We start from the raw sequence: 20,898 nt of genomic DNA, 5'->3' as shown, positions 1-20,898 counted from the left end.
TTGCTTGGATGGTAACTGGCCCCCTTGGGAATTGCGATGGGAGATGGTTATTCATCTGGTGCTGTTGGAGCACCATCTCCTCCCTCCTCCTGGTATGAGGGCTCCAAAGAAGAAAGAGGAAGCCCTTAAACCATGCTCTGGTTTCCTCTTTGCCTCCACATGCAGAGCCATTTTTTGGAAGAAGCTGTAGTGAGTGGAGACAGCTGGGTCTTCTGTTGATGCAAAACACCTCAAACAGAGCTGTCCTCCACCACAGAGAGACCACCTTTCCCTCCTCTTGCTTCATGTGGCTGGGACTTTCTGTCATTTCACCTGTTAGAAGTGTGTGGCCAGGCCCTCTTCAGCTGTGCTGAGCCCAGCTTAGCCTGCAACCTGGAGGAGACAAAAATGTACCGTGACAAGCTCCAGGGATGATGTCCAAGTTCTTGTTGAAAATGTTCACCTCCAAGCTGAGAAGTTTAATCACTGCACTTTGTACACTCTTTGGGAGACCTTGGGGGGAGTGTGGAGGATGGGAACTGGAGCTCAAAGGTTTTTTCTCTTTCAGCTGTTAAACAAGCTCCAACAAAACAAGTTGGGGCTTAGGTAGGGAGCCTGTAGTGTTTTCCTTTCTCTCCCTTTTTGAGCAAGCTTGAAATTCTTCCAGGAAAATGGAAGAATGGAAAGCTTTTACTTGGGTTATTTGGCCCAGAAACACAGGGTTTAAGGTTGTGCTCCTCTTCCAAACTGCTGTGGGTTAGCCCAGCAGGCAGGTAAACACCACACAGCTGTTCTCTCACTTCCTTCCCAGTGGGAAGGTAAAATTTTTAGATTCAGATAAAAATGGTTCGGGAGGGCACAAAAGGAAAATAATGCTAAAAGAGGATATAAATGAAGTGATGAACAATGCGACTGCTCCTCACATACTGTCCAATGCCCAAGGAGTGCCTGAGCAGTGGGCTGGCAACCTAGCAGCCAAGTCCTTCTAGTTTTATTTTTCAGCATGACACCAAATGGTATGGCATATCCCTTGGGCCAGTTGTCCTGGTTATGTCCCCTGCCAAATTCTTGTGCACCCTGAGCCTCCTGGCTGGCTGGGCAGCATGAGAAGCTGAAAAGTCCTTGACTTAGACACTAAGCACTGCTCAGTAAAAACTAACACACCAGGGTGTTACCAATATCATCCTAATCCTAAATCCAAAACGCAGCACTAAACCAGCTCCTAGGGAGGAAAATTACTCTATCCCAGCTGAAAGCAGGACACAAGCTCATTGCTAAGTGTTCTAGTTAATCTAATGCTGACAGGGTGGGTGCAGCATGGCCTTGAAGCCCTGGGCTCTGTTGCTTTGTTGTTGAGACGTGGCAATGTGAGAAGATAAAAAATGAAGGACAAACTGGCAACTTCAGAAGAGCTGATTTGCTTTGCTTCATACTGCTTGGAGAGCAAGTCCTGGGTCCGAGGATGTTAGCATTAGTAGTAATTTGAATTTTATACACTTTAGTGTACATTCCTAGGTAGAATGCTTCTACTTTTTATCCCCCCTGTATTTGTGATCTTTCTGCTTGTGCTCACAGATTTTACATAGAGCGTACAATTTGCCTTATGTCAGGAACCTAAGAAGACGAAATTACTGTTCAGCTCAGACAGCATTTCATTTTGCTCTGTTTTGGACCTGGAACAGTGCTCTGCACTGTTGCAGGCTTCAGTAGAAATGACATCGTTTCTGCTCTGGGAAGGAGTGAATGGCTCTTGGTTAAAGCAGTTTCCTGAAGTATTGCCTGGATAATGCCAATCTTGCTGTGGAATTCCGTGTTCTGAAAATGGTTCTTATCTGTGTAGTTATTCTGTTCCTTATCTGCCAGCCAATTCCTTCTGTCCTTTCGGGGGAAGGGAAGCAGGACTGCTAATGGAGCAGTCACAGATTGCTACAGGTGCTTTAAAGCTAAGAAAAGATTGCCTTCTTTTAAAAAAATTTTTATAGCCAAGCATTCCACCCCAGACTGTGCAGCAACATTTAAAACATTTACATTCCTAATTGCTCATTCTGTGTCAAGCTTGGCCACATTTTTGATGCTTGGTTTTACCAAAACCTTCATAATTGCTAAGAAAAGTATAAGGTTTGTCCCATATGGCTCATAAAGTAAGAACATCACCCTGTGGTTGGTCTCAAAAGTCAGCCTCTACAGGCAATTCCAGCTCCATGGTTTGCCAAGCTTTCATGTTTCTTGTGCTAGGTAACTGGAGGCATTTTGGCCACTTGCATCAGTGGATCTCCATAGCACTGCATCTCTTGAGATTTTTATCTGTCACATTAGGTGTTGGCAGACACCAACATGATAACTGAATTTGGGCTCATTGGAGAAAAAAGGGAGCCTAGGGATCAAACCTGCATGGATGACCACACTGCTGCACAGCATTTCAGGTATGTTGCTCCTGTTGTTTTAAGCTGAGTGTTACTAAGCAACTTGAGAACAAACTTTAGGCTTTCTGCTAGTCAATCACTTTTAGAAAAATAGAAAATATTCAAAACACAGATTTCTGTTGTACCTAAAGAAAACAGGAAAAAACCCAAAGCTTGACAGTGCATGGGCAGATCACAGGGCATTAATTTCCTTAAAGCAAAGGTGGAGTGATGCCCACACAGAAGCCTGACCTGACTGGCTGCATGAATTTAAGGTGAACACACAAACTATTAGAAGCAGATTGAGATATTTCACTGCAATGCCTTTGCCCCTCGAAGTATGTGTCAAAGTCTGCAGCATTCAGAGATGGATTTCTGTGTGTGCATTCAGATAGGACAAATCCCACTTGGCTGACATTACACAGAGCTGCAATGGAGGATTCCTGTTGTTGGTCTCACTAGGAACAGTCTTGCCTCCCTGGCTTTGGAAGAAACTCTGGGAACAACAAGAGAAGGAAGCAATGAAAGAGGGAACATATTTGCCTAGTTTCAAGGCAGAGACAAATTTCTGGGGCAAGTCAGGCTTAGTCAAACATCTACCACATACCCACAGGCTCTATGGTGCATTTCTGAAAATTGTGTCCATGCCTAAACTTCTCCTCATGAGAGCATTTGGGCACTGCAGTGGTCTTCCCAGTGGGCTGGGGTACAGATTTCTTGACAGAATGATGAACCAGCGTGGCCTCAAGCAACCATGAGGGTGAAGTTTGTTCTGGGAACAGAGAGGGAGAAAAATCGAATTGTCCCTGCCTCAGCCCTGGGGTGGCCTGAGGGCTTAGCTCTGCATGCTTCACTGAGACAATAAGTCCCAGCACAGCAGCTCCGGTGTGCTGTGCAAGCCTGGGGCTTGCAGTTTATTTCTTTAAAAAATGTCTGTGTTATTATTGGAGTGTTACTGATGACCTCTTCCCAGGAGGTTCTGTGTCCCCTGCTGAACACGACAGGACCCTCCCAAGCTCAGGGGCACCCTGAGAGCAGGGCTGCTTTCTTCATCCCGTGCCAGAGCGGGAGCGCCGCAGCGTCTCCCACACTTAGCAGGATCGCTCTGTCCGTCGCCATTCCATTCCGGCACCTGCCACCCTCAGCCTGACGCCGCCGTCTCGCCCTGTTTGGCAGCGCCGCATCCCCACCCCCCCTTCCCTGCGGCAGCGTACGGTGCCCTCAGCCAAGATGTCGGCGGAGCCTCCCCGGGGCAGGGTGGGCTGTGCTGCCGCCGCCATCTTGGCTGCGGGCAGCGTGTCCTGCTGAGGTGGCCTTGCCGGGCGGGCGGGGCCTGCCGGGACGGAGAGGCGGGAGCGGCGCGGGCAGGTGCGAGCGGCGGGGCCCGCGGGGGTCCCGGCGGGGACGGTGGGGGTTGTGTCCCCCGTGAGGGGAGGCGGAGTGGGTGGGTCAGGGAGGTCCCCTGTGCGTGGGAGCGGGGAGTGGTCAGGGGCGTCTCCTGTGAGGGGCTCGGTGGTGTCTCACGCAGGAGGGTCTGGGGGAGCAGCGGTGTCCCCTACTGCAGTGCTTGCGTGGGGGTCAGCGGTTTCCCACAGAGCAGCACAGGAGCTCAGCGGTCTTCCCTGTAACTTTGTCCCTTATAGCCATGCCGGGCGCAGCAGCTGGCTGATCCGTGGTGTTCCCTGTAGCAGCAGCAGCAGGGAACTTTTGGGAAGCAGCAGCATTGTCTATAGCTTTGCTTGGAAGGAGTGCGGGTCAGCCTCGTGCCCTCAGCAGATCCCACGAGGAGACTGGAATTCTGCCACTACTCATCTCCTAAGGCTTTGGAAGGGTCTGTCATCTCTTGAACAGGGGATTTGGGACCTTCCTACTGCTGGGATGGGCCCTGGAGGTCACTGCAGCGCTGAGACAGGGAGCCTTGCGCTGGTGGGGAGGCCAGAAGATAGGCAGGCACACAGCCTTTACTGGAGGTGGGAGCACCTCCCCTCCTGCTGTCTTGACCCCAAAGTAGGACCACAGCCTGTGCCAAGCAGAGTATGGCAACCAGGGCTTGGCCTGGGGCAGGGTAGTGGTGCTGGGCTTCAGTTGGAGGAACATGGAATAAATTTGCCCCGTGGCTGTGCTGCATACCTGAGATGTCAGGTGTTTGTCTTGCTGTTCTGATGAGCAGGATCTTTTACAGGGAGACTCAGCTCTGAGTTTTACCCCAGCAGACCTTTTTATGATGGGGATGTGTTGTGAACCCTTCTGTTTGTCCAGAGGTGGGAATGGAAACATAGGGCAATTCTCCATGAGTTTGCTTTACATCCTTAATAGCGAGGATAAAGAAAATGGCTGTGAGTTTGGAGTTCTGCAGGAAAACTTCTCTGAGTGGAGGTGATGCTTCTCATTTCTCATACATGTGGCCCTTGTGAATATCCCACCTGCAGTGAGGACCAGGAGTAAGGTAATGCTGGAGCATCTGCAGCTGCAGGTGAACCTCTGAATTTCCTTGTTTGGAGCGGGTTGTGGAGCTGCTGCTCTAGCCTCTGTGAGGTGCTGCTAGTGCTATGTTGTGTCTGTGGGCTGGATGTGACAAGCAAGTTTTTTGGTAGGCTGGTGCTTCCCTCTCTCAGAGACATCAGAGGCGATGATGGCCTGGAAGCTCTTGTTCATGTCCTACTCTGAAGCGTTTACTAAGGCAATACAGAGAGTGACTTCTCTGTTGTGCTGGGGATATTCTCTCCTGGAGTAGGATGTTTTCTGAAGTCTGCTGGACTCTCAGTTCCTTCCTTACTGGGAGTGGGACAATGATGCCGTGCCCAGCAGGTATCTAAAAATCACAGAAGACCTTTTTTGACAGTTTGTCATGTGCTCCTTTCCATTTGTAAGCAGGTCAGACTGGCAGCCAGGTGACATTTGTGAGGAATGTTTTGGTCTTAGACTTGGCCTCTCTTTCTCCCCTCAACCTTTCAGCTGAAGACTTCAGGGTGTGTTGCAAATCTGACCTGTTTCTGTAACTCACCCAGTCAGGCAGGATTGCCTTGAGGCCAGCATGAGGTTGTTTGGGTACTGAGATATTAAATGTGGATCATAAGAGAAAGAAACCTTTGCTTTCTGGTTTTGAGTTTCAGATTTCCTCGTTTCTTTGTTGTATTTGGATTGGCTGTAATGTTGATGAGAGAACAGGACAGAAGAGATTAATGTAGTCACATGGTTCATTTGATAATGGGATTAATTCACTGTAACATATTGGCTTTGTCCTTCAGTGCCCTGTGCCTACCTGTGGCTGATCTGCTGACCTCCTTTGCAGGCCTGTTGTCCAAACAGGTGACTGCTGCCTGTGAATGTGTGTTCTTATGTCCTTTCAGAGCTTTTCCAGTCCAATGGCGACCTACCTGGAGTTCATCCAGCAAAATGAGGAGCGTGACGGAGTGCGTTTCAGCTGGAACGTGTGGCCCTCCAGCAGGCTGGAGGCCACAAGGATGGTTGTCCCACTGGCTTGTCTCCTGACCCCACTGAAGGAACGTCTTGACCTGCCGCCTGTGCAGTATGAACCGGTGCTTTGCAGCAGGCCGACTTGCAAAGCAGTGCTTAACCCACTCTGGTATGAATTTCTTGGCTGGGGATGTTAAGAGAGGCCGGATAGTTCCTGATTTTTATCTGAACTTCACTACTTCCTTATTCCCCTTTTTCTGTGCCCAGTGCCTAGAGGCTCTTTCATTTAGATGTGGTGGTCTTGTTAAAATCCACAGGTGCCTAAGGAGATACATTAACATGTCTGTTATTAATGCTAACAGGACCAGAGGAGACAGGAGGAGGCTGCTAAGACAGGGATGAAATGACCAATCCTCCTACCTTGCAGAGAATTTTGTGGTGAATGATGAAACTCAAAATAAACAAAGATGCCAGTTTTACTGATACTGTCCTCTGGACTGTCATGTTCACTTGTTTTCCTGCATCCTGCTGCTTGTAGGTCAGTTCCACTATGAGCATCAGGAAGTAATTTTAGAGGAATAAGTTCGGTCCCAAAATCTTGTCATGATCATGCATACTGAGTGTAGCATTGGACTGAGAAAAAGCAGGAAAGGCTAGTAAGAGAAAGTAAAATGAGACACCCAGGGACTAAGAATATGGCTACGTGTACCACAGCAGCAGGATGTTGTAACGGGCTGAGGAGAGTAAACCCTTTAGGGCAGGGCCTCTTTGTCCTGTGTTTGCGCAGGATCTGGGTGGATGGCTCCTGCTGCTCTGAGACTGTAGAACTTGTGTGCTACAGCTGTACAAACAATAAGACAACTGAGATAAGCCTAAGTGTAGTGAACAAATGATTGGTCCATCATGCTGACGAGCCTGGCAGGGCTGAATAAGCTAATAAACTTTTTGGCAATAGAACAAGAGTCTGAATCCCTAGAACATTTGTTGGTCTAGCTGGAGTGTTAGATACTGTTTCTTTCTCAGTGTTGTGAACCAGCATAGGTAATTGTGAAACTGCTGTAAAAATTGTTTCTGAAGTCATACTAATGCCTCATCTTTCCCTTGCAGCCAGGTTGACTATCGGGCCAAGCTATGGGCTTGTAACTTTTGTTTTCAGAGAAATCAGGTAAGTTGGAAAAAGCATCATCCCTTCTATCTTTTCAGTGAACATTTTATTGATGATTGCTGCCATAGTCCTACATTTTATTTACCCTGGATCAAGCAACTGTCTGTCCTTCTGGCCACTTGCTGTCTGTGCTTAGGTAAGCAGCAGCGTGGGTCTCTTGTCATGAATTAATTAGCTTGGTGCAGTGGCAGTGAATAAAGAGTTCAGTAATCACATCATGAGCTCTGTACTGAAGAGGAGAGCCCTACATTTCTGCCCTGCAACTTCCTTGTCCTGATTTTTTTTTCTCTTTTTCAGTTCCCCCCAGCATATGCAGGCATCTCTGAAGTCAATCAACCAGCAGAGCTTATGCCTCAGTTTTCAACAATTGAATATATAGTGCAGGTAAATGAATCATAGGCAATTTTGAATTGTCTTGTCTGTGATAGATTATATATGTGTTAATTTGCTTTAGATAATGCAAATAAATAAAATCTGCAAGGTGCTTATAACAGGATTAAATTTATGCCTTGGATGGAAGCATTTTAAAGTATCACCTGGTGTATGCATGTCCCTAAAATTCATCTCTTTCCACATTAGCGAGGTCCGCAGACGCCATTGATCTTCCTGTATGTTGTCGACACGTGCTTGGAAGAGGAGGATTTGCAGGCGTTGAAGGAGTCCCTCCAGATGTCCCTGAGCCTGCTGCCTGCCAATGCTTTGGTGGGGCTGATCACTTTTGGCAGGATGGTCCAGGTTCACGAGCTGAGCTCTGAAGGGATTTCCAAGAGCTATGTCTTTCGGGGCACAAAGGACCTGACAGCTAAGCAAATACAGGTATGCTCCGCTGTCTTGTGGGCCACTGGCTTGTTTGTGTTAGCTCTGTTGACACCATTGCTAGTCTTTCAAGCACGGAGCTCTTGGGTAGAAAGGAGGGCTCAGTGCTCTTAACTGTTAGCCTGTTGCCCTCCCATTTTTTTGCCTTTGTAAATCCCTTTGAAGCTTGTCCAAGATTGAGTTGGTGTATCTCACGTAATGGACCCACCGATCCACTTCTAACAGGAGTGCGAAGATGAATGATTTCACAGATTTAAATCCAGTTAATGCTATAGTATTGCAGGCCTCCGGGTATGTTAAATAGTAATATAAGTAATATGTTTAGTGTTTGAATAGTACATCTCCTGTGCCTCCTCTTTCCTATTCTCTAGGATATGCTTGGGCTTTCAAGGCCAGCTGTCTCTATGCAACAGGGAAGACCTCTTCAAACTCCAGAGCAACCTGTTAGTTCCAGCAGGTAAGCCTAACCAGCACAGCAGATGAGCAGGACAGATGTTTTGTGCCCCTTTGGGGCATGCTTCTAAACCTGGTTTTCCCAAGAGAAGCCCTTGTAAGAAAGATTTAAATGGCATTGTCTTGTTACATTTACTTCTCTACATTAAGTGATAGGTATGTATGGATTACTAGAGCTGCTGGATGGGATTACTAGAGCTGCAGGCAGTGTATTAGACTTCCACAGTATTTTAGTTTTGCAGTTGCAAGAACACAATTGCCTTTCAGGCTAGATTTCTACTTGTAAAACATAGAGTAGCTGTCTTTGGAAAGCACATTGCTTAGGGGCCGCCTGGAGCAAGGGCCTGTCTTTGACTGGCGAATGGGGGCCTTGGGCTATGGATAACAATCCTATATATCATCTCCTACCTCCTGATCCAGCAAATCCAAAATATGATCCTCAGTGACCCCTGAACAGTAAAGCTGTATTTGGCTCTGTTGAATACGGTTTTCTCTTTCACAGCTCCTCTTTTTCAGTGGCAGCTCTCATGTGTTTCAGCAAACTAAATCACCATTGAATTTTTTTCCTATTCTTTGTGTGACTTTGCCTTCTTGCCAGTGGCTGATGTCTTGTTTTGATAAAATTTTGTATTTTGCATAGGCTTGTTGTCTTGGAAAGTTTGGATATAAGAAGGCAACATGGCACATCTTTTTACTTCTGATTGCTGTTTCAGTGCAATTTATGTGTGCCAGGAACAAAGAGACACTTTTTTTCTTTTCTGAACTTAGAAGTAGGACAACACTGCCTTTGAATTTTTGCAGGTTTCTACAGCCAGTACATAAGATTGACATGAATTTAACAGATCTGCTTGGAGAACTGCAAAGGGATCCGTGGCCAGTGACCCAGGGAAAGAGACCTTTACGTTCCACTGGAGTAGCTCTTTCAATTGCAGTTGGCTTATTGGAGGTACTTGTAATGTTGGTGTTTGAGAGGAGCAGTCAAAGTGAGCACATGGCAAAGTTTGCTGAGATGTGTACAGGTGTCGGTCCATCTGGGTTACATTGGGCTGCAGAGGTGCAACTTGTCTCTACTGACATTTGATGTGTATAAGCACTAGCTGATGTAGAGTGGGCTGGAGGTTTCATTTAAGAGGTAAAATTCACAGGTGGTTAAAGGTCTCTGATTCTTTTGTGTATTGCCACACAACAGGTGATGCTATGCACTGGGTTTATCTGAGGGTCATCTAGGACAGAAGTAAAGTGAACAAACTGCCTGCTTCCTGTTTTGCAAACCGGAAGCTTAACATAGTTTAGGTTTAAACTTCATCAGAGTGCTGTGCGTGTCATTACTACTTATTGAGATGGTCTGTAGCAGAGGCAGGTCCTTGTAACATCGCAGAAACAGATGCAGAGACTTCTCTAAAGAAAACTTTGTTGCCATTTGTCTTGGGTTAAAGACAATGTAAGCCAGGGAGGCAGGACCTCTGATGAAATAGAGACCCCCTCCCTCCCGGACTTACTGTAGATTTGAAAATATGAGACTTTCTGACCAATGTGTAGAAATGAAATAACAGTTTTTAGTAATAGTGGAGAACAATACAGAGCAAAACAGCAAAACACAACAACCACAGGGGTACAGAGAGAAAATGGTCTCTGTCTCCACCCCTCCCCTCAAGAGACTGGAAACCGCCCAGCTGCATGGTTTCCCCCCTCCCCGTCAAACAAAAGGAATGTGGGGAGGGATGGCAGAGAGCTTTTCCCCCCTGCTGATTTCACCCTCCTAAAACAAACAAAAAACCTGGGTGTAGTTATTTTGTTCCTGCTGGTTAGGTGAATTTGGCTGTGGTGGTGGACTCTGTCCATCACGGGGCTCCCCTCCACGGGCTGGCAGCTTGTGGCGTGAGGGGTTGTTCAGCTGCAGCAGCTGCGGGAGCCAGAGTGTGGGCGGTGGCTGACAGGGGGAGGGACAGCACCGGTCCGGCAGGCTGGCATGGTGAGAAGCCTCCAGTTGGAGCTGTGGGCGCAGGGCTCATGTGGCTGCAGTGTGGCAAGCCAGTGCAGAGCCGCTGTAGATGATAATAGAATGGCGGAAAGGACCCACCACGCTGGCTGTCAATAAAACACTGGTATGTGCCGCGGTCCTAGCGCCAGGCACGTGGCATGGGGCACTTTGGCTTAGGGGGCAGCCGGTGAGCACGGGGGCTGTGTCTGTAGGAGCGGTGAGGCTCTCCAGGCAGAGTGAAAGCCAGAAACAAAGAGAACCTATTTCTCTCAGGCCAACTGTTCTTATCCCCTCCAAACTCCCACGACACCTTCCACTAGAACCCCTCTCCCCTCACTCCCCCTGCTCCCCCTCCTCTGTGACTGGTCCCATGCCCCAGCTGCCTGGCCACACTGTATTGCCCTTGCATGGTGGCATGGGGAAAATTCAGAAAGGGACTTCAAACTCATAACACAATTTAGTAAGTCCTTTTTTCTTTTCTTACCTCCCTTCCTCTCCCTCTCCCTTTCTCCCTTCCTTCCTCCTTCCCTTCCTTCTAATATAAGTCTTTGTTTTTATTTTAGGGCACATTTCCAAACACAGGGGCCAGAATAATGCTCTTTACAGGCGGGCCACCGACACAAGGACCAGGCATGGTGGTAGGGGATGAACTGAAAACACCCATCCGTTCTTGGCACGACATAGAGAAGGACAACGCAAGGTTCATGAAGAAGGCCACCAAAGTAGGTGCTAGTGCCTGCTGGGTATGTTTAGAAGCTAAAACTGAATATTGTATTGGAACACTACGTGGGGGAGATAGGACAGTACACGAAGCTATATACATTGCTGTGTTGACAGCTGCCCAATGTCCTTCCCCAGGAAATACATTCTATTCTATCAGTGTAGGAACGGTATGTCCAGATATATGAGTGGTTGTCCTTAAAATGCCCAGTCTTCTGTGTGCGGTAAATTGTGAGAATGGTCAAGGGAAGGGTAAAAGACTTCCTCCTAGTTAGTTTTCCAGCATGGTTTTGTATCTTCTCAGAGAAAAAAGTATTTCAGTGTTATTTCTTAGCTGATGTTGGGTGGAGAGTTTGTTCAACATCATTTTATCTCCTTCTGGGAAGAAAAAAACCTGTCTTCCAAGAATTGGTCATTTCCAGAAAGCTTCCTTTGTCTTCTTGATGTGTAAAACAATTGTTAAAATAGTAAAAATGTCAGACATGATATATCCTTGTTAGCTTAGAGAGAGCAGTATGACACCTATTTTCTTAACTATCACCTGGAAATCTTGGGGTTTCCACTAAGTCATCACAGACAAAGATCCCATGCGATTCATGCACTCTCTGTATTTGAGACATGCAACTCAATCTCATCCAAGTGCATCCCTCATCCTAGATGGGAAAAGCGTGCTGCAGCAAAGCAGTAAGAGCAGACAGCTGTTTAGTTACTACAGCACTGGTAATTGCCCCATTTGTGCCTTGTGCTTCACATGTATGCCGCAGCTGGACAGCAGCAGAAACACTGCCCACTGCGGCACCCTGAGCACTGTGTATGTGTTCCACAGCACTATGAGACACTGGCTAATCGCACTGCGGCCAACGGGCATTGCATCGACATCTACGCCTGTGCCCTGGACCAGACTGGGCTGCTGGAGATGAAGTGCTGTGCAAACCTCACCGGGTATGTTCACAGCAGGAAGGACAGCACAAAGGTGGCACCTGCATTTTTTTCTTGGAGGGGAAGAATGGTTCAAAAAGCAGTTAAGATTGCTGTCAGGGCTAAATTTTCTCTGCTTAACAGCTCACTTGGCTTCCCTGGGTCCAGCTTTAAATGACATCTCTAAGGGATAAATGTCTGTGTTCCATGTTGCTGAAAGTGATCTCTTTGTGAGGCTGTATGCTAACCCAGGCCTTTTGGAGACTCAGCATGTCTTACTGGCCATTTACTCTGCCTAGGGAGTCAAAGGATGGTTAGAGCAAATGCAAGGTGTTTGCAAATAATCATTCAGTGCTCAGTAAGCAGCAGAGAGTTTGTTAGAACCTTTGGCTGTGTTACAAAGCTGCATCTGATCAGGCCTGGGTTTGCCATGGCACTTAAGGGGAGGCCCAGCACAACCATCCAAGTGCTGCAGCAGTGCAGGCACCCCTTGCGTAGTGTGGGGGGTTCCAGCTCTGCTCAGGGAAAGCAGGCTGAACAAAGAGCCTTCTTGAGCTGAGACATTTCCAACTGGTGGAACATGAACATTTTGAAGGCAGCTAAAGGGATGGTAAGAAATATATCTGAGAAAGCAAGCTGGCAAAGGTGGAGCACTAACATGTCTGGCTTTGTAGGAGTCCATGAATCTGTGTTCCCTGATGTGAATTCTGCCTATGCGAAGGCATGCTCTAAAAGAGTTATTGAATGTGTTTGCGTGTGTAAGACTTGGAGGGATGTATCCTTTGTACTTCTAGTTCCCTTATATATATAAGTTACGGTTGCTTCAGTTCCCTTGTGTATTGTTTTTTCTTTCCCAGAGGACACATGGTGATGGGAGACTCCTTCAACACTTCTCTCTTCAAACAGACCTTCCAGCGGGTATTTAACAAAGGGTATAATGGGGAGTTTCGGATGGCTTTTGGTGCAAATTTGGATGTGAAGGTGAGAGATTAGTTTGATTGGATGACATAATGGGGGTATAATTCAAGTGCTGTTCACTTAAAAGTCAGTTGAAGTCTCTGGGGTGTAGAAAAGTGTACATGTTTGAGGTTAGATGTCATCTTGACTTCTTTGGGAGAAGCACTGCACAGGAGTGGAAGGAATTTTGATTTGGAAGCTTGGTGAGTTTGTGGTGGTGTTTTTTTGTTGTTGCTGTTGTTTCGTGGGTTTGGTTTTTTTATCATCTCACCAAATCTGAGCAACTGGTTTAGACTGTATATTCTGCTTGATTGACTTGATTAAAAAAAAAAAAAACTAAGACTTTTTTTTTTTACCTTGTTCTAGACCTCTAGGGAGCTGAAAATTGCAGGAGCTATTGGACCATGCATATCATTGAATGCTAAAGGCCCTTGTGTCTCTGAAAATGTAAGTTTCTGACATGGAAAAATCATAAATAACAAAGTAAATAAACAGTGCAAAGTTTCTGTCTAGACCTACAGCTCAGCTAGAACGTCAGAGTTTTCAAGGAGAAGAACAATTTGGAAACAATTTGTCACCAGGAAGTGACAGTCTTTCCTAGACTAAATTCTTGACCCATAAGGCTTTCTTTAACTATATGACCTTCAGTAACTTCATTCACACTCAAAAGATAACAAATCTAGAAGGCCTGCCTTTACTTGTATCTTGGATCAGAATTTGATATAAGCTTACCTTTCCTGCTGCTAGAGGCAAAATTACTGCTTTTTTTTTGATTCTCTGCAGGAGCTTGGAATTGGAGGAACATCTCAATGGAAAATCTGTAGTCTGGATCCCAGTACAACACTGGCCATTTACTTTGAAGTGGTAAATCAGGTCAGTCCTTGCTTCTCTTTTGTTTTGATCATCTTTTTTACTTATCAAACTACTTGTTACAGGGCCAGAAAATGTAATGACATACCTTATGTTGTAGGTGGATGGTTGCAAAGCAATCAAGTGTTTTGTAATAAAGAAATAGTCTCAGAAATTGTTTTCGTATGTATAAATTGTCTATTAGTTTTGTTCTGAAGAAAGCCTGCATTCTTTCCTTGTTTTTTTCTATAGTATTTATTTAACAAAGAAGAAATTGTCTTTTTGCCAGTAGGTGCAGTGGAGAATAAAAGTACAAATACATTAAAATTTTTGGAGAATCAGTCCTTCAAGTTGTAATAACTTGATGGCTCAGAAGTAACTGTTGGCTGGGGAAATTTCTGAGCATGTGGCAGCTTGGAAGGCTACCCCAAAGGAAATTTTGTTCCCTATGTGTTCTCTTTGGTTTCTGTGTTGTGTGGGCTTGTTACAGTTGGAAAGAGTTATGGAAAAGCCATGATGTTTTGAAGACTGACCTTGTTTCATTTGCAGCACAATGCACCTATACCTCAGGGAAGCAGAGGGGCAGTGCAGTTCGTCACTCAGTATCAACACTCCAGTATGGAAAAGCGCATTCGTGTCACCACTGTAGCCAGAAAGTGAGTATCCTATGCCAGTTCTCTGGCAGAGTGGCAGAAACTTAAGCTGCAGACTGCTGGAATTTTTCTAGCTTTTTGTTGCATGCAGTGCCTGCAGAGTAGTTGGCACAAGGAGGATGAATCTGGTTTGGGTTTTGCTGAAGGTGGATGCATGGAGCACTAACCCTTTACTAACCCCATAGCTGGGCGGATGCACAGAGTCAGCTCCAGCATATAGAAGCTGCATTTGACCAGGAAGCAGCTGCTGTGCTGATGGCACGACTGGGAGTGTACAGAGCTGAATCTGAGGAGGGACCTGATGTTCTGCGGTGGCTGGACAGACAGCTGATCAGGCTGGTAAGAGCAACAGACTGCGGCTGGGGGCATTCTTGATTCAGTGAAAATGCTCTCTTGAAGCGACAACAGCAATCTTTTTTCAGGTTGACTTGCTTCATTTGTACTCTGATCATGCTCACATACTTGTAGTATGTGATATCTTAGAATTCAGTTGTGATCAGCAGACTTTTGATGGGGTAGTTAAACATCCCATCATATTGAAAGAATTAAACCTGAGATTGAATGAATGATAGTGAAACACAGAATAATACAGTAGGAAGGTCTCTGTTTTGACCCTCCTGCTTAAAATAGGGCCAGCTTTGAAGTTAGAGCAGGTTGCTCCAGATCTTGTTGAGTTTTGAAGATCTCCAAAGATGGGGTTTCTCTTGCTTCTTTTAACAGCTCGTTCCAATGTCTGATCACAGTCACTAGGATTTTTGTTTTCTTTCCCCTGCCTCTATTTCCCAGTCAGAATTTCCATTTGCCCAGTTACCAGTCAGGTAGCTGTAGACAGCGATTTGACTCCTTGATCCTACTCTTCACCAGGCTGAACAAACCCAGGTTCCTCAGCCTCAGTTTCTGCCTGAGATGCTCCAACACCTGACAGGCTTGGTGGCTTCTGCTAAACCCACTCCAGTATACCCATGTCTGTCTTGCACTGGAGAGCCCAAACCTAGACACAGCACTCAGATGTGGGCCAAGTTCAGGGTAGTAACCTGAATTAATTCTGCAACCTCTTGCTGTCTCTTGCTTTGAATTTTACAAGCCCAAATTGTCAATGTTGGCCTTGTCCAAACACCCATGTTGGTACTAACACAGTGTGGCACATCAGACACTGAAAAACAGAGATTTGAACACAAAACAGGCACACTGCATGCTGAAAAGACTGTGGAGTAATTTCTAGTTAAATTGCTGAAACCATTGATGCTTCTTGTTTTCAGTGAAGCAGTTGGTGAAATGCCAGTCTGCTGCTGTTCTAGCAGGAAGTAGTTGCTGCAGAAATGTTTCATAGTGTACAAAGCAGTTCAAGTATAATGTAGTAGCCCTGATTTAATGGAAAAAATGGAGTAGTGCTACAGAAGCACTATTTCTTTCATTCTTGGATAATTTCAAATCTAGGATTTATATATATATATAAAAATAGATTGAATCGCCATTCTCATTCCAGTAAGACAGAGAAACCACTGACTTAAAGAATGTGAATATGGTAATTACTAATCAAGTTCATGCCTTGGTTGTTTAAAAACAACCAAAAGAACACCCTTCTAGGAAAAAAAAGGTGTTAATTCTAAAAAAACAAAGAGAAAAATAGAAAAAAGATAGATAACCAAAGTATCCATTTTGCTTCCAACAGTGTCAGAAATTTGGACAATACAACAAAGATGATCCCAACTCCTTCAGATTATCAGAATCTTTTTCTTTATATCCTCAGGTAAGAACGTCACTTCCCACAGCAGTGGGAAAAGTGTGCAAGGGTGATTGTGAGTGATACTAAAACATCTTGTACTGTTTACCAGATTCAAGAAGGGAGGCACAGGTGCTTCTTTATTTTAGTGGGCTGGTCCTGTAGTTCCATGCTGCAAGTGACTGATAGGGGAAGAATTCTGAGTAGTTAATGAACTTGCTGTTCAGAAAGATTGGATTTGGGTCCAGGAGTTTTGGCAACTTTGGCTGACATTTCTCACTTATCTTTCCGGTGCAGTTCATGTTCCATCTACGACGCTCCCCATTCCTGCAGGTCTTCAATAACAGTCCAGATGAATCTTCTTATTACCGTCATCACTTTGCTAGGCAAGATCTGACTCAGTCTCTCATTATGATCCAGCCCATCCTTTATGCTTATTCTTTCCATGGGCCTCCTGAGGTGAGTCTGTGTTTTACAGAAGAGGTGAATCAACCCAAAATAACGAGTATTCAGTCAGAGTAACACTATTTCAGCAAAAAGGCCTCTATATTTCTTTTTTAATTGTTAAAGCTGAGATACTTTTGTTCAAGATCATACCAAATTATGCTTGGAGGGCCATGGATGCTCTCTGGCTTCCTTTAGAGATGCTGATAACCTGCTGCTCCATTCTGTGATGCTGCAGGAGGCTGGCCACGCTCTGCCAGGCATTCACATTGACCAAGCAGTGCCTGTAAGGGCAGGGTGCAACAAGCTGTTTGGCCAACCGTGAAGGTTAATATACTTCTGACGGCTTAGGGGTGCCTGACTTCATTCTTTATTTTCTCCAGCCAGTGCTTTTGGATAGCAGCAGTATACTTCCTGACAGAATCCTCCTGATGGATACTTTCTTCCAGATAGTTATCTACCTTGGTGAGGTACAGTGAAATACGTTCTCTTTCTCTGTTTGCACTCCCTTCCTCCTGCCATGCATGTGGACAGCATTGCTGTTAGTTTAAAATAAGCTTCTTGCAAAGCCAACATGCGCTTAATGACATGGTATGCATGTTGTCAGAATTAAAATAATACTGGAATTGCTAAGGATGTGTTCTGCACTGAGTAGCAGCTGTTATGTTAGCTTGGTAATGCACATGATCCCTTACCATGCATGGAAAAGGCTAGAGAAACTTGAAAATAAGCAGGGCAAAGAGTTACAGTTTGATTTTCAGGTACGTGACAGACTTGATTGCAGGGATATGACACTTAAATATTACTGCTCTTAAAGAAATCAGGCAGTTTTATAGTTTTTACTTTTAAATACTGGATCTTTTGGAAGCTGCTTCTGTATTTCTTCCATCATGACTGAGGTAAATGCTTAGATACAGGCTCTTTCTAAACATACAGATTTACTCCTTGGCTTTGATCTACTTCGGTCTGCCTGTGTACTATGCAGACCTGTAGATCCGTATTTCAGTCCTTTCAGGTTTTGGAAGGGAGCAGTGCACTACTGTAACTGAAGAACAGAAATGTATCACATCCTAGAGTAGTTATAGGGTAAGGGATGAAGAAGAAGGCTGCTTTCCACTTCTTTTTCTGGAAAACTCCCTGTTCTTTAATGCCTTTTTTCCCCCCTCATATTCTTCCTATCCCTATTCCCTCATGATTCCTATTAGTGAAAACTTTTTGGGAGGTATTTTAACCCTTTCCTTTGTTTTTAAACTAAGCTACTTTGCTGTTATTTGATGACTGTTATTAGAATGCTTGAAGTTTGGCATGATAGTTTTTGGCAGCTCCACTATTGGCTTCCGATTTCACTCTATATAGGATTTTTTCCCTTTGAGAAGTGAGAAGGGATATCCGATTGACACGAACAGGAGTTGAACACTTGAGTCAACAGTGACAGGAAATCTGGAGTGACCTTAAACAGGTTCTACCTGTTGCAGAGCAAGACACTCAGCAAGTGGGTAAAATTTAGACAGAGGAAGAGCTAAATGTGTGACCAGTATATGTGTAGAACAATTGGTACCTACATATGGTACATACAATAGGTACTGTGAAAATTCTGTAAGGTCAGGTCAGGTTCTTCATCTTTCTATGTTAGCAAAGGCTGAAACATAAAGATTTGAAGATCACTTTCAACTAATTGCTTTTGCACTGTACAAATTGCTGCCAGCTTTTGTGTTGAGTGCCTGTGCTTGAATTCAGGGACAGAAATTAATGTTTTTGCCAGAGCAGTGAAAGTGTGCATTTACCCTGTAAGCAGAAGTACGCATAACGTTCTGCTGCTTTAAGATGTGCAGGTTAAAAAGGGGAGGCTTGCGGTCATCTCTGGTCTTGTTTTTATTTCATCCCTGTCCCATCAATAGACTATTGCACAGTGGCAGAAAGCTGGATACCAAGACATGCCCGAATATGAAAACTTCAAGCACCTACTGCAAGCCCCACTAGATGACGCCCAGGAAATCCTGCAGACCAGATTCCCAATGCCACGTTACATCCACACTGAACATGGTGGCAGTCAGGTAGGAAAGTTTATGGAGGAACTCCTTCTGTTGTTGCCTTGAGCAAATGGCTGTCTTTCTGCTTTCCCGGAAGGATGGTTCTGTAAGTTAAACATAATGGTAATTTAGCTCTTCAGAGTACAGAGCTTGCATATTTTCTCATGAGCTTTTACTACAACTCTGTCTTTTAATAAGCAAGCCACTTGCTGGATATACTTTTTGAAATCTGAGGATGGGAAAAAAATGGAAAAGGTGACTTAAATACATTTTATTCCCAAAGAGGTGGGAAAGAAATTTTTTTGTTATCTGTCTATCGTTAGCCCGCAGTAATGCTGAATGATTCTTTATTCATTCAGCATTACTGAATAAATCATTACTACACGTCTAATCCTTTATTCTCTAACACTGAATGAGGATGTAAAATAGTTCCTATTGTTGTTCTTCTTGGAACTGCATTGTGCTGTGCTTGCCTGTGCAGGAACTGATGGTCCAAAACAAAGATTTGGTATTGATTTTTGATGTGACTCTATTACACTGGTCCTCCACTGACCCCTTTTCTGAAGAGCAGATGGGGCACACGAGGGACGGTGCTGGTGACGTGCCCATGTCGCATGGAACCAGAGCTGCCCTGCCAGGCGAGCGTGGCTTGTTGTAGCAGAGCACTCAGTGCCCCTTGGAGACAGGTTGTCTGTGGAGCAGGGCTATTTCTGGACTTGAAACCTGTTTGAAGTTAAATTTGCTTGCAAAAGCAGAGGAACACCTCTAGTAACGGATCTAAGGTAGTATGAAGCTTGAGGGAGCTAACAGGTCTGTCATTTTACAAAACTACTGCTCTTTTGTCCCAATAGGCTCGGTTCCTCTTGTCTAAAGTGAACCCTTCTCAGACCCACAATAACCTCTATGCATGGGGACAGGTAAGCAATGAAAGAGCTGCTCATGTTTGGGAATGCTGTAAAATGTACATATTTTGCTGTGCAGTGTGGTTTCACTACGTGGCCATGAAAGGAGAACAGGTTACATTTGTCTTCGGTTTCTTACCCAGGGTTGTTGATAAGATAAACAGTACTGGTAGGGACCACTAGATGATGAGAATAGTAGTTTTCAAGCGTGGGTGACTGAATTCATGTTCCTGTTCTTGTACTGAATCCCCACAAATTTTCCACAAAATCCAGTTGATTTTGAAGTTTTTCTCAAGAAATCGAAGCCTGTCCAAACAGAGGTGATGCATCAACAGCTCAGGACCTGAGTAGCTTGATGGAAGGAAAGGAGGAAGGAAACTACTAAAAAGGATGGAAGGAAACTACAGAAAGAATGGAAGGAAACTACTCCACAAGGAGTAGTTAGTTCCTTTGATTTTACCAGCTGCATGGGGGGGTACAGGCAAACCAGGAGAATTTTCTGTGTTGGTTGCTACTGAAGGAAGCAGCTGATTTTATGTAGCCTATGTTCTTAGAGATTACAGGTGACATGATATAGCAATTTATCTTGACTCTTCCCTACAAATATGATTTAAATAGATCACAATGTATTTAGTATTCTGGGAGAAGTAACTAGCATATGGATACGTATAGATCTAAGAATTCTATCTGAGAATAGTAGACTTTTATATCCTTTTTGTTTACCTTGTTTGTCTAGCACTCTGGGCAGCAAAATTCCTAATGCTTTAGGAAGAACAGACTTTTCTGCAGTAGTTCAGATTGTACTGGAGGACAGTGTTAGTGCTGTTGGCAAAGAGTAGCAACTTTTCATTAGAGATGCTGAGCATTTCTAATGATCCTGTCTTTTGCAGGAGAAAAAGGTGGTTAATTTAGCAGGCAGTTAGTTTAGAGCGCTAACATTTTATTTGCTTTCAGTAAATCCCCTGCATTAACAACAGTATTTTAGGCTTTTTTTTTTTTTTTTACCCCCCAGGAATCTGGAGCTCCAATCTTGACAGATGATGTGAGTCTTCAGGTATTCATGGACCACTTAAAAAAGCTGGCAGTTTCAAGTGCATCATGACTGATCAAACTGAGGAGCAAGAACAGACATGGATCATGCTGATGACAGAAATGGAGCAGTTTAGTTACATTTCCTTTTCTCTCTTTTAAACTAGGGGTTTTAAGAATTACATGAAATAAATATTCGGGGGGAGTTTTTTACTGCTCCTTTCTAACTTATTCGTATTCCCTTTTGTCTATATTCTGCTTACCCTAAATTTTTCACACTGTAATCAGACCTGAAGGAACAACAGAGATTTTTGACAATCCTTGGCTTAATTTTAACGTCGTGCGTTCTTAAAAAGTATCTTTTAGCAACCAGCGGCCTGTGTTAATGAAAAATAAAATCAGGTGAGAGCACCACTCCTCAGTGCCGTTCCCGAATTCAGGTGTACGCGCCATGGGTGAT

At 44.8% G+C, this 20,898-nt stretch overlaps 1 protein-coding gene across 1 annotated transcript; it reads left to right on the top strand.

The window, feature by feature from the left end:
* The first annotated feature begins 3,720 nt into the window (after positions 1-3,720).
* Positions 3,721-20,669, top strand: SEC23B (Sec23 homolog B, coat complex II component). Its single transcript, XM_027900787.1, has 20 exons — positions 3,721-3,749; positions 5,732-5,967; positions 6,906-6,963; positions 7,261-7,347; positions 7,543-7,779; positions 8,151-8,236; positions 9,034-9,178; positions 10,777-10,935; positions 11,760-11,875; positions 12,709-12,832; positions 13,175-13,255; positions 13,592-13,681; positions 14,207-14,313; positions 14,496-14,649; positions 15,983-16,060; positions 16,331-16,492; positions 16,861-16,947; positions 18,376-18,531; positions 19,359-19,424; positions 20,422-20,669. Exons 2-20 carry the CDS (start codon positions 5,747-5,749, stop codon positions 20,509-20,511), a joined length of 2,304 nt encoding a protein of 767 aa, XP_027756588.1. The 5' UTR covers positions 3,721-3,749; positions 5,732-5,746; the 3' UTR covers positions 20,512-20,669.
* Positions 20,670-20,898: the final 229 nt, after the last annotated feature.

The sequence above is a fragment of the Empidonax traillii genome, unplaced genomic scaffold (assembly GCF_003031625.1).
Source record: "Empidonax traillii isolate 1590-97213 ecotype Southwest subspecies unplaced genomic scaffold, ASM303162v1 scaffold748:size532870, whole genome shotgun sequence".
Taxonomy (NCBI): Eukaryota; Metazoa; Chordata; class Aves; order Passeriformes; family Tyrannidae; genus Empidonax; species Empidonax traillii.
This window is presented reverse-complemented; position numbering and strand designations above follow the sequence as displayed.